This window comes from Colobus angolensis, unplaced genomic scaffold (assembly GCF_000951035.1).
Source record: "Colobus angolensis palliatus isolate OR3802 unplaced genomic scaffold, Cang.pa_1.0 Scaffold744, whole genome shotgun sequence".
Classification (NCBI taxonomy): Eukaryota; Metazoa; Chordata; class Mammalia; order Primates; family Cercopithecidae; genus Colobus; species Colobus angolensis.
In genome coordinates, this window is record NW_012121199.1 from 182,679 (window position 1) to 195,637 (window position 12,959).

The following is a 12,959-nucleotide window of genomic DNA, read 5'->3' on the forward strand; positions in this document are numbered from 1 at the left end:
GATCTCCTGACCTCGTGATCCGCCCGTCTCGGCCTCCCAAAGTGCTGGGATTACAGGCTTGAGCCACCGCGCCCGGCCAGTGTATCTTTTTTAAATGTGGCTTATTTTCATACTTTATTCCTTTGTTCTAAAATGTATTTCTAATTCCCAGAGCAGTAAGTCTAAATTGCCTGTCATTCGAGTTATTCTCCAACATTATATATTCCAATCCTCTCTTCAATATACCTCTTACATAAGACAGTCTGAATGTTTCGCTCTTCGCAGACTCCATGCACATTGCTACCACTCCAGCTTTCCACATGTACCCTTCATGTGAATTATATATGGTTATTCATTTTCTGCCCAGATCTCAATTCCTCTTTGAATCCTTACCTATCTAATTTATTGCAACATTTGTAACTCCTTCATCACTTTCACCCATGCCCTAGTCTCTTTTTCAGTATGCTCTGTTAGATATACTCTCCCTTCTTTCAATATGTTTTTGAGTTAACTCTCATATCAGAAATGATGTGAACAACCAGTTACTACAAAGCGTGGAAAGATGTATTTTATTCATTACAAAATCATGACTCAGAGATTTCTAAAACAGACTTAGTAAAGAAGATATTTCCAAGGCAGGGTGACTTTTCTGGTGTCCTTCAAGGTTACTTATTTATTTATTGAGAATCAATGGCTTTCAGAAATAGATGTGTTGATCTGTGCTGAGACAACATATCCAAATTCAACTGGAATTGAATTAATGTCAGCAAGGTGCCTTCAAAAGAGAAAGAAGGCATTGGATTGGGAAACAGGAGACTTGTGTTCACTTCTAGGCCCAACACTGTCACTTACTAGGTGCATGATCTTGGACTACTCAGTGAATCTGTCAAAATATGTTTTCTGAAGAGCACACCATTAACTAAGGAGCTAAGAAAACAAATTTTCTGAAGTGCACTGCTACAAGAATGTAACAAGTTTGTAAAAGAAGTTGTCAGGCAATACATAGCGAGCTTTGTAATGTCTCACCATCAAATTTCTGTATATAATTGTACTATAGTGATAGCCTATCAAAAATCATGGAACTTCAATTTGTCTTTTAAAAACAAAACAGCTTAAAGAACAAATAAAGATATTCATGTAGATTTCCAAAAACTGGTTATCCATTCATTCAATAAGTATTAATTTACTGATCAGTATGCTAGGCCTTGGGGATGTGCAGTGAAGACAAATATAATAAATATTATATCTGCCCTCAAAGAGATCACTGTCTAAATTGGGAGACAGACAATTATAGTAAAGGGTGATAAGTTCTGCAATGGTGGTAAGCACAAAGGGGGCCTCTGGAGCACAAAGAAGAGGACAAATCTGTTCTAAACTAGTCTTTTGAACAGAGAGTTGATTAGGCAAGGCTTTTCTTGCAATAAGTGACTGCTAGGCCTATAGAATATCCAGGAATATTATCTTAGTCTTACTGGGCTACTGTAACAAAACACCTTTGACTAGATAACTTATAAACAACAGAAAGGTATTTCTTACAGTTGTAAAGGCTGGGAAGTCCAAGATTAAGGTGTTACCAGTGTCTGGGGGAGTCGTACTTCCTCATAGACAGCGCCTTCTCACTGTGTCCTCACGTGATGGAAGTGGCAAGGCAGGTGTTTGGGGCCTCTTTTATAAGAGAACTAATCCCATTCATGAGGGCTCCACGTACATTATTTAATCACCTCCCAAAGGCCCCACCTCCTAATATTATCATATTGGTGGAGAGGTTTCAACATAGGAATTTTGGAGAGACACAAATATTCAGACCATAGCATTTACCAAATAATTTTAAAAAGTTAGAACAAAAATCCCTGAAGGGATTTGCAGATGGTTTGATACTGTGGTATAGTGGTTAAAAGTACAAGCTCTGGAGTGTCAGCCTGAGTTAAAATCCTAGATCTGCAAATTGCAAATTAACTTGGACAAGTTACTTGAGGTCTTTGGACCTTGGTTTCTCATTTTAAAAATCAGTACAATTCATAAATGTACCTCATAGGTTTGTTGTGAGAATTAAATAGGTTAAAACATGTAAAATTCATAGAACAGCACCTGGCAAAGAGTAAACATGTCACCCTGCACACTTGAATGTCAATTCCAGGAGTGCAGGAAATATAACTGTTGAATTACTAACCTTTAGTAAGTGGCCCATAGCAGGCTGAATGAATGAATGATCATCAATTTAACTTTTTTTTGTCATGGGTATAATCCTAAGAGGTAAGAAGGTTGAATAATCCCAATTGTTTTCATTGTTGCCTTAATATAGGCCCACAGAGTAAAGGAGGGAAAGCAATTAGGCAACCCAGCTATTCTACTTTAAAGTTAGACTTTAAAAAATAAAAGGGCTTCAAATTGAAATAATCTCTTGCCTCTCCTATGGGTTACATTAGAGCAAGAACAATTTCTTAACATTCATAGCTACTATTCATGGGGTGCTTGCTATATGCCAGAGAGGTAAATTGAATTGCCTAAAGTGAGGTAGCTCCCAGGTTGAGGAGCAAAAATTTGAACCCTGATCTGTTTGACCTGAATCTAGTTAGTACAGTGCTTGACACATAGTTAATGTGCAATAAATATTTGTTGAATAAGTGGGTGAATAAATATATCAGCAAGTATATTTTCTTCTGTAGATGAACCTACAGTTTAGCTTTAAGGGTTTTCATGATCTTGATAAGCTCAAGCCAATGTTAAGAGTAAGGAAAAGGTATGAGCCACAAAAGAGAATTTACGTAGGAAAATCTCTTGACTAGAAATTCCAAATGGGAAAAGAGAGTTGGATTTGTTTTGAAGTTACACACACACACATACACAGGCATGCACGCACGCACACACATACATACATACATGTCATCACAACTGTTTGGAGCACCTTAAACACATACATACACACAGGAGAATGCAGACCCACACCACAACTGTACTTTTTTTAATCAAATGCTTTCTTTTGTCTTCTTAACACATCTGAGAGAGGGTAAATGACAGAATGTCAGAGTTAGAAAGGACGTTAGCAATTACCTAATCAGATCTCCTCATGTTAATGTAAAAATTGACACTCTAGAGGGGAAGTAAATTGCTAAGGTCACACAAAGAGTCAGAATAAGATTAAGAATCTCAGTTTCCTGACTCACAGTTTGTTTTACTCTGAACTGTCACCATTTACCATCTCAATTTTATAGATGAGGTAACCAAAGCATCCTAAGAATGTTGATGGCCAAGCTCCTGCCACTTGTCCGTTGAAATAGGATTTAAAATCAGATCTCCTTTATTTTAAATATAAAGCTTGCTGTCATCCAAGTGCTTCTGTCTGGATGCCCAGAAGAAAGATCCTTTCCTATTGAATTAAACAGTGGACTGAGGGTAATTTACAGAAAGCTTTGTCCTTGGCTTTAAGAGAAAATGTCCAAGGCTGCTTTATTTTCAGTCCCAGGGAGGCTCCATGAAGGCAGGAATGCTGTCTGTCTTCCTTATTGAATCCACAACACCTAGCACAAAGGAAGGCAGTTAATAAATATTTGTTGTTGAATGCATGCCATGCTAAAGGGAAAGTAGGTTGGGTAATGGTTTCCCAGTGGCAATGGATGGACAATCATTAAGGCTGGAAAAAGTGGGAACAGACGAGGAAAAGAGGTGGGAGGAACCCTTAAACAAAGGAGAAGCTCTTTCTCTTCATCTTATTGAAGCTGCAATCACTGCGCACAGGCTGAGTAGATTGGTAGAAATGTGATTGGCAAAGATATTTAAATGAGACCTCCTTAAAATTGTTACTCTCCACCCCACCCCCACGTTCCTTTACATTTTGTTTCAGTCATTACCCAGGGACCGGATACAGAGATTCCTATGGGGAGTTTTAATGGGTCGATTCAATTTCATCTGGATGACGCCACTTAGCCAAGCATTAAGAGCTACAGCTCCGGGAAAGCAAACGACACCGGGGCGGGGGCGGGGGGGAGAGAAAGAAATTATAACAAGGAGCAATAAATCCCTTCTTTCCCATCCTCTGCTATAACCCATTCACAAGACCTCGAGAAATCATCTACATTCACAAAACAGCCAGCTAGCTAAGCTGAACACACTGCAACCTCACTCCCTGCCCCCACTGCAGATTATATATCAACACACCCTGAGCCATATAAATAATCACACACTGGCGGTATCTATTGCTCCGTTGAGATACCCTGTGTCTACAACTGCAGTTTCTGCTGCTTCGGTTCATCTGTCAGATTGGAGGAGAGAGAGGCCGAGGTGGAGGCGGAGGCGAAGGCAAAAGAGAAGGAGGGGGAGGAGGTAAAGGAGGAAGAAGGGGAGGAGGGAAAGGGGAGGGCAAGAGGAGGGGAAGGAAAATACTGGAGGAGGAGGGGGAAAAGAAACAGGAGGAGGAGGAGAAGGGGGAGGAGAAAGAGGCGGAGGAGGAGGAGAAAGAAGAGGCGGAGGAGGAGGAGAAAGAGGAGGAGGAGGAGAAAGAGGAGGAGGTGAACAACTTACCCTGCTGAGCTTTCTTTGGGGAATACGTGCATCAAGATTTAGATCTGCCTGTAAAATCTATACAAAGCCACTACAGGTTTGACTCTCCCCTCCCCCTTTTTTTGTTTTTGTTTTGTTTTGTTTCGTTTTATTTTCTGTTTTCTCTGCTGTGTCAAAGAACAAGACAGAACTATCTCTGTTTCTGGCTGCACTGTCTGCCAGTGAAAGAGTTTTCATTCAGACTTTGGAAGAGAGGTGGAGAAACCTAAAGACTGAGGAGAAGAGATCCTTGGAGCCAGATGGGGCATTAGTTCTTCTGCTTTTCTCAGCATGGATAAGCCCTTTCCTCAAGGTAAGCCATAGAAATTAGCTCTTTAAAAACCCAGAATTCTTTCTATGCAATGCACAGATTGCCATTCATTCCAGCCATCCTGTGCTGTCTCTGTGTGTGCGTGTGTGTACGCGCGCTTGCGCGCGCGCGCGCAAGCGCGTGGATAAAATAAAATGAAAACCCTTTAAATGATATTTAAATAAACCAGCTCTTGCAGAAAACTATCCATATTAGAAATGTGTAAATCAAAATAGAACTTCAAAATAATATTTTTGTAGGCGAATGTCAATTTAATTTCTAGCCTGTTAGCCTTTAAATGCATTTTGGTACTTGCCTAAACCCTTCAAAACGCAGCCTAACCACCCAAGCTGAGGACAGAGAGAGAGCCCGTGCTAAGGCCAGTCTGGCTGCCCAGCGGGCATCCTGTCAGCATGGGGCTAGCCTGCTATTGGCTCACAAGTCTGGGCTGTGCATCGTTCAGATTTCATCACATCACCTTGCCCTGGGTAGACATGGCGCAAGCTGACACGGCATAACCCCCCACTTACATTGAGTCAGAGCAGTGATTTAGAAATCTCTGGATCCGTGCCTGGGTACGTGTGCACATGTCGCTGTGTGGCATATGGAAATGTTGTCAAAAGTGAGAACCTGTGAGCATGTCTACTTAGCCAATAGGCATTTGATACGACCTAGGGCAATGGTTTACTGCACACTCACTTCCATGAAGCTAACTAATTATAATTATCATTCACCTCTGCATGCTGCAAACCAAGTTGGATGAACAGAAAACAGACCTTGAACTCTTAAGCAGAAACTCTATTTTGAAATGGAAACTATTGTTGATTTTCTGGGAATATTAAAACCTCACCGTATCATGATGTGTTATCACATGAATTTGGATATACCAGGTGTTAAATCTTGTTTCCAAAAAGTCGACTGCATTCATAAATACAAGTAAGGCACAGGCTAGCATTTTATCCACAATGAAATATTGGTCTTGCTCTCCTTGCCTCTAAATAAACATGTACAAATACATTACTATAACATTCTATATATTTGTCTCTTTGTGTTCTGTTTGTAGGTCTTTCTAGCTGTGAAACAGTCTAGATAGTGATCTGAGTGACTTAGATTTGAAGATATTTTTTAAGAGTTGAGGAGTTGAGTAGTGAGGAAGTAAAGAACCAAAAGGAAAGGAGACTAATTCTTCCTTAAAGACTTGAAACAGAGAAATGCAACCAACAAACCCAACATAAAATTTAGAGCATCTGGACAAGAAAGGCCTTTAAAAACCCTCCTTTTATTTTGCAGATGAAGAAACAGGACCAGAACAGAGGTCACACAGCAAAGTAGAGCTAGCATTAGGACTAGAACTTAAATTTCCTGTGTCATGTAAAAGGATTTTAGTTTTTTAAAAAAATTCCTGCTTCTTAAATGAACAACCAGCTTCTTCTTAGACTTTTCCTCAGGATTAGAAGTATGTGAATTCATTTGGTATTACAACTTTTCCCTGTATCATTCATCACTAAAAGACCTATATCTTTTAAAATTCAAGGTCTTAAAACTGCAAGACTCCCTGGTTTGAAATAAACTGCTATGAGTCTTAATGAAACCATTAAAGTAATGAATAGGACTAGGGTAGCAAAGTGACAAGTTAAGAGTTAAATGTGGTGAGAACCTGGCAGCTCCAACAAGATGTATGCGGTAGGAGGGAGGCCCAGTCAGTGGCAGAGAGGTTAGTAATGTAAACTATATACAACTTGGTATTTGTAAGGGGGGAGTGCTTTGATAGAGATGCAAATGCTTTTGCACAGAGAGGGATTTTTAGAGAGCAGACTTTGGAACAGTAGAACTAAGAAAACATATAAAGCCAAAGCAGAAATTCCCCCTATGTTTGCTTTCAGTTATTCTGAGAAGGAGTGTATATAACAGCAGAGCATAGAAAAAAGCAACACACCTAAGAGCCGTTACACAGTAAGGTACAAAACAGCATTGAACCCACGGGAGTGGGAGAAAACAAGAGCCAGGATCTCCTCTTCCCCACTCTTCTTTGAAATCAACATTGAGTCATACTGTATCAGAAAGGATTTACCATAGAAATCAGAACTGTCTTAAGGTGTTAGCATAGAAGGGCTTTCGATAGGAAAGTTTTCAACTTTATTCTCAACATGGCAGATTTTAGGTTCCAGGGAGAAAATACATTTTCTTTCATTAACAAACATTAGCATTTCTTGAATGGGCTTAGCTTTCTAGTCCCTAAATTGGCATAAGAAAAGAAAATTTTTTTAGGTTGAACATGGCAAATTCAGGGCTACAGAAAAACTGTTTAGAAAGCTATGAGCACCTGGCCAGAGAGACTGTGATGGGAGTGGGTTTACAATGCATCATTCATTACTGCAGAGGCACTACGTGACAAAAATCACTAGATCCCGTCAATGTGCAGCCAAGACCTGTAATCACCTTTGCTCTTATTTAATAATATGTGATGTGTACATTCTCTCTCTCTCTCTCTCTCTCTCATTCAATAGAATATGGAATTGGCCAACTGCACAGTCAGTTTCTTAACTGTTGCTGCTCACAATGAATGGCTCTTTAGTGGGTGGATTTCTAAATCATAAACATTCATGTAGTGGTAGTTTTTCATCTAGCCTATGTGCTACAGCAGTGTCTTGCCTGTTCCTTTCTCAACATATTTTTCTCTCTTACCTTCCTGTGCAGTATCTATTTCAGTTCATCCTGTTAGCCAGACAGATTCAGCACATCCTGAATGGCAACCAATTTATTGTCATTCAGTCCTTAAATCCTACTCAACATTCTGATTTTATTCAGGTCCTACTGTCCACTTATTGCAGGTCTCCCACATTAGATCCCAGAGTCCATTTGAATAAAAGATTCTACAGAGCAGGAAGAAACCTTCTAAGTTCATCCTGTCAGTCCCCTTACTTATAGGCAAGACAGTACATCATTATTTCAGACTGATGCCCACAGCTTCCTTTAATCATCCAACCAAGCATCTCAATTTATCAATCTTGCAGAAATATAATCAATATTGAAATACAACTTTTCAATCTAAACACCATGTACCCTTCTGCTCCCCTTTGAACATAATTCTCATTATTGTTTCTGAGTCATTTATGTTATGACCCAGATTCCTCCCAGATTAGCTTTCAACCTTTTGGGCATGTCCCTGAGGTACCTAGTGACATCCCTAGAATCCTGTCTTTGGAATCTCACCTGTTTATCTCCTGTAACTTTAAGACCTTGTATACCTTCCTTTAAATTATTGCTTCCTGGAATTTTCAATATGTTTTGAATGTAGTTTCTTTTGGGAAATCAATTAGTCTAAACTGCATTCAGCATGTATATGATTGTTCTTACAGTACAAAGGACTTGCAGGGCTCTACATATTCTTTAGCTGATCAATGGGACATAAATCTATTTCTCATAAATTTGTCAAAAGACTCTTCCCAGTCCCAAGTTCCTACATCTACATACCCTCCAAGCCAAATGAACAATGTGTCCTTTTTTATTTGGGTGTCTGCATGAAAGCTGCCAGTTCCTTTCCAATGCTGAGACTATGAATCTATAAAGATACAGCAAAGGTAGAGGTGGCAGGTTGCATGAGCCTTTGAGTGCAAGTAAATAAAGGAAACATACATTTTGCTTTTGAATACCCAAATACATAAGGGTACATTGCCCACCTTACCCTCAAGGACTTGAAGATGTAGAAGATACGAATGAAAAGAAATAGTTTAGAAAATTGTATAGTTATAGAAAGAAATACAGACCATAATGGCTCAAGGTCCTTCAAGATCACCTTGTTCACTTCACATATCCTTCAGTTTAACATAGATAGTGAAACTGAGGTCCAAAGAAAGCAAGTGATTTGACAAAAGTGACATAAATATTTGAGTCTGAGAGTTTCCATAATATTTATTTGCATTCTCTTATGATGCATTTATTTAACACCAAAACAACTAGTTACAACGTGAAATTTTTGTCAGACTGGTTCTTTGATGTGATATGCCAAAAAAGGTTATTTTTAACCAAATTAAATCTTTTCAAATAATGAACAGATGTAAATTCAGCTAATCAGGTTTGCATGAGGATATAGCCTCAAAAGTCAACTGAGTCTGGTCATATTATTAGCCACTGAGTCCTTGTTTTTCCTGTTACTGAGCTTTGGGCCCATTTCAGTGTCGTGTTTGCTTGCTTACGGAAACCTAATCAAGCACCATCCTCTCTCACTTGTTCATTTCTATTACTCATTCAAGCTATCCATCACATACAGTAGTGTGAGTAATTGATCTATTTTGAGGAGGCCTGAAATCTGATGGATCTCAAATATATACTTTATTCGTGCTAGTGTTTTGCTAGGTCCTAATGCCTCCAGGATATTTCCTGGATTTGTGTTTAGGTTTCCACATTTACACCTTTTTGGCTCTTCAGTCTTCTAAGTGGTGTGATACAGCAGTCTACTATTTGTACAATATTTTCCCCATGGTCATCATCATCAGTTCTAGGCGTGGTAAAATCCTTCAGGGAATGACCAACCACCTCTTCCTGACTATGGTACAAAGGAAATACAAGCATATGCTTTCTAGATATTCAACTTAGCTTAAAGATGGTATAAGAATGTCACTGTCCTTTAAGAAGGTCAGTTTATTGTGTAAGGTAGTGATACAGAAAAGAAGAAGTCCAAGCAGATTCTGCTTGGTAAATCCCATCAATATGGAGTTGACTTGGGATAGTAATAGGTATAATTATAGATGATTTTTGAAATAATTCAGGACTTGTCTTCTATAGTTCCTTGATCCCCAGTATTACTCCCACGTGTACAAAAGCTTGATTCTAGAGCCTCCATTCCATTTAAAAAGAATCACTTCCTTAGTAAGTTAAAGCAGCCAGTAAGGTGAGGAGAACTGCAAGATGATTAGTCTTGGCTTCCTTATACTCTTGGGAAGCCTTTTTTTTTCTACTACACTGCAGACAGCTTAATTCCTGCCCTCTGTGTGTTTGCTGTATCTCTGCCTTTATTGCATTCTCCTTGCTTGCCTGTATTCACTGAATCAAGTAATGTCCTTTCTTATCTGTGTATTACTGCTTATCATAAATTCACACTGAAAAGATAATTTTGATTGGTTATATATATATATATATATGAGCAATTTCTCATGGGAGACTTTTGAGGCGTTCTCTTTTCCTTCAGCATTGCTTCAGAAAATAGCCTTTGCATGTAATCCAAGGTGCCATTTGTATTAGAATTCTGATACCCAAGGCTTGGATGTCTCTGCTAGCAAATACCTGAATGAGCTGCTCCTATGAAACTAGACATTTGATGGAATACAAAAAGAATCAGCTACCTGATCTTTGTTCCCAAACTTCTTTATAGTCTGGATGGGATGATCAGATTGGCCTATAAAGAAGTAAGTGAGGTTAATTACAGAATAAATGTGTAGCATGAAGATTACTGTAAAGCAATTGAAGGTAGCGGTGGTGATAGGGCCTGAGCTTTGTTGGTTTCTTGCAAAGTACTTATGCCTGTGTGTTCTCATTTACTGTTTTTATGCCTTCTCTCCTAGGATTTTCTCATGTGCCCTGAGATCCATGTAACTACAAGGGCTCCTCTTTATCACCATAAGTGCCACCCTGGCTTAAAACCACTCAGAGCTTAAAAATCAAGGCAAAATGGATGCTGCGGTGACAGATGATTTTCAACAAATTCTGCCTATTGAACAGCTGCGCTCTACTCATGCTAGCAATGACTATGTGGAACGGCCTCCAGCCCCCTGTAAACAGGCCCTCTCAAGCCCTTCCCTTATTGTGCAAACCCACAAGTCTGATTGGTCTCTGGCTACCATGCCTACTTCTCTCCCCCGCAGTCTCAGCCAGTGCCATCAACTGCAGCCCTTGCCTCAGCATCTGAGCCAATCTAGCATTGCCAGCTCAATGTCTCATAGCACCACTGCCTCTGATCAAAGGCTCTTGGCCAGCATTACACCCTCACCTTCAGGCCAATCCATCATCCGAACCCAGCCTGGAGCAGGGGTCCACCCAAAGGCTGATGGTGCTCTGAAGGGAGAAGCTGAGCAATCTACAGGGCACCCTAGTGAGCACCTCTTCATCTGTGAGGAGTGTGGGCGCTGCAAGTGTGTCCCCTGCACAGCAGCTCGCCCTCTCCCCTCCTGCTGGCTGTGCAACCAGCGTTGCCTTTGCTCTGCTGAGAGCCTCCTCGATTATGGCACTTGTCTCTGCTGTGTCAAGGGCCTCTTCTACCACTGCTCCACTGATGATGAAGACAACTGTGCTGATGAGCCCTGCTCTTGTGGGCCTAGTTCTTGCTTCGTCCGCTGGGCAGCCATGAGCCTCATCTCCCTCTTCCTACCCTGCCTGTGCTGCTACCTGCCTACCCGTGGATGCCTCCATCTGTGCCAACGGGGCTACGATAGCCTCCGGCGACCAGGCTGCCGCTGCAAGAGGCACACCAACACTGTGTGCAGAAAGATCTCTTCTGGTAGTGCACCCTTCCCCAAGACCCAGGAAAAGTCTGTATGACCTTCCAACAAGGTGGATCCAGAGCTTTTCTCCTTCTAGCCCCCATCAGTAATGCATAGGCCTCATCTTTGGAGAGGGGAGGGAGTGATAAACTAGCCAAAGTTAGGGCCTCTCCTCTTTTGTTCCTGCAGCGTCAGGGGAATGACCAAGTACATCCTGGTGCAGGATGCCTTGTTCTTTCTCACAGTATCTATCCCACTCCTCTTCAGTCTTTACACCCTGCCAGCTCAGCCCTTATGGCTGTCATGGCAAATTCAGGTGATATATGGGTATGAGGTTTGAACACTGAGGACTGACAGGGCCAGCAACGTGGAGGTTTAGGGGCTCCCCAGTGTAATACCTCTCGATGCAGGCTCTGATCGTCACTCTGTTTTCTGCTGTGCCTTTGGAAGCTTTCTGCTAAGATGGTTTTCACAGGTACATGTGGAACAGCGTTCAACCTTCCAGGGAATATGACCCCTTCTCCCTGTTACTGCCCTTCTTTATTCCTCTCTCCTCTTTCATTATTCTGTTCTGTATTCTTTTCACCTTCATTCTCACCCTCTCTACTTTTACTTTTTCTCTTTCTTCCTCCCTTTCTCCTTCTCCCCTCCTTCTTTTTCAGACTGATCCTTTCTCTGCCTGATCTGTATTTGTCTCTCTCTACCTTCCCTCTTTCTCTAACATGTCCAAAAGTGCTGTTTTTCCATAGATGTTTCCTTAGACGCCAAACTTTGCTATGCTATAGTATTTACTAATTTTTATTAAGGGAAATGGATTACTGTAATGAACTGATCACTAGCAATAGTCTGTATCCCGATGTGTGTATGTGCTCACAATCACTCTCACCTGTTTGTGAGCACATGCGGCAAAGTTATCTTATATTTCCAGGTTTAACTAGTTGGAGTTTTTCTCCCTTTCTCAATAATCAACTTATAGTACTGACAGATTCCACTAGCATGCTGAGTAGGACAGTAAATCAGGATGCTCATAACTTTGTATGTCTGACCCAAGTGCCAAAGGCAGACGTGCTTTATAGCTAAATGAACAAAGCAAAGGATACAGAGGTATGTTCTCTCTTAGAAGCTAACTTCCCTGAGACTGCATGGCTCAGGCGTTAATAATGGACATAAAAAGTCATAAAACGTTAGAGCTGGAAGGAATCTTAACTATTAATCTAGTTCAATGCCCTTATTTTACAGATGGGAAAACTGAGGCCTGGAGATAGGAAGGGACTTGCCCAAGGCCACACACTGAGTTAACAGCAGAATTGGGACTGGAATATAGGCCTTCTGACTCCTAGTTCGGTATTCTTACCCCTGTACCACATTGAGTCATGGGACTTTTTCCTACGGCTCTATTAACAGTGACAGAAAGCCATTCCCATTCAATTACTTTTCAGGAACCATGCTAAGTTAGTGTGGTGGTCTTTCTCCAGTGCATGGTAGGTAGCTAATTAACTATCAGACGTTGAGGCTGCCCCCAGTGGACATCACCTTTGGCTCTGTCACCTTGTAGAAGCTCAAGTGTGGAAAAGAAAAGCTTAAAGAAGCCCTAACCAAGCTGTATCTTCGCCATTGCATCTACCCTTTGCTGCACACACTGTGCTTGCTCCTGGCTT

At 40.9% G+C, this 12,959-nt stretch overlaps 1 protein-coding gene across 2 annotated transcripts in view; it reads left to right on the forward strand.

Annotated features, from left to right (window-relative positions):
• SPRY3 (sprouty homolog 3 (Drosophila)) overlaps window positions 1–11,949 on the forward strand; it is a 115,145-nt gene extending 103,196 nt beyond the window's left edge. The window contains exons 2-3 of one of the 2 annotated variants that reach the window (XM_011927766.1): window positions 4,655–4,828; window positions 10,387–11,528. In XM_011927766.1, the coding sequence (XP_011783156.1) occupies window positions 10,493–11,359 (867 nt within the window). In that variant the 5' untranslated portion in view covers window positions 4,655–4,828; window positions 10,387–10,492 and the 3' untranslated portion in view covers window positions 11,360–11,528. Of the gene's footprint in view, window positions 1–4,435; window positions 4,829–10,386 lie in introns of those variants that run through there. The other variant, XM_011927765.1, reaches the window with a different exon arrangement.
• Window positions 11,950–12,959: the final 1,010 nt, after the last annotated feature.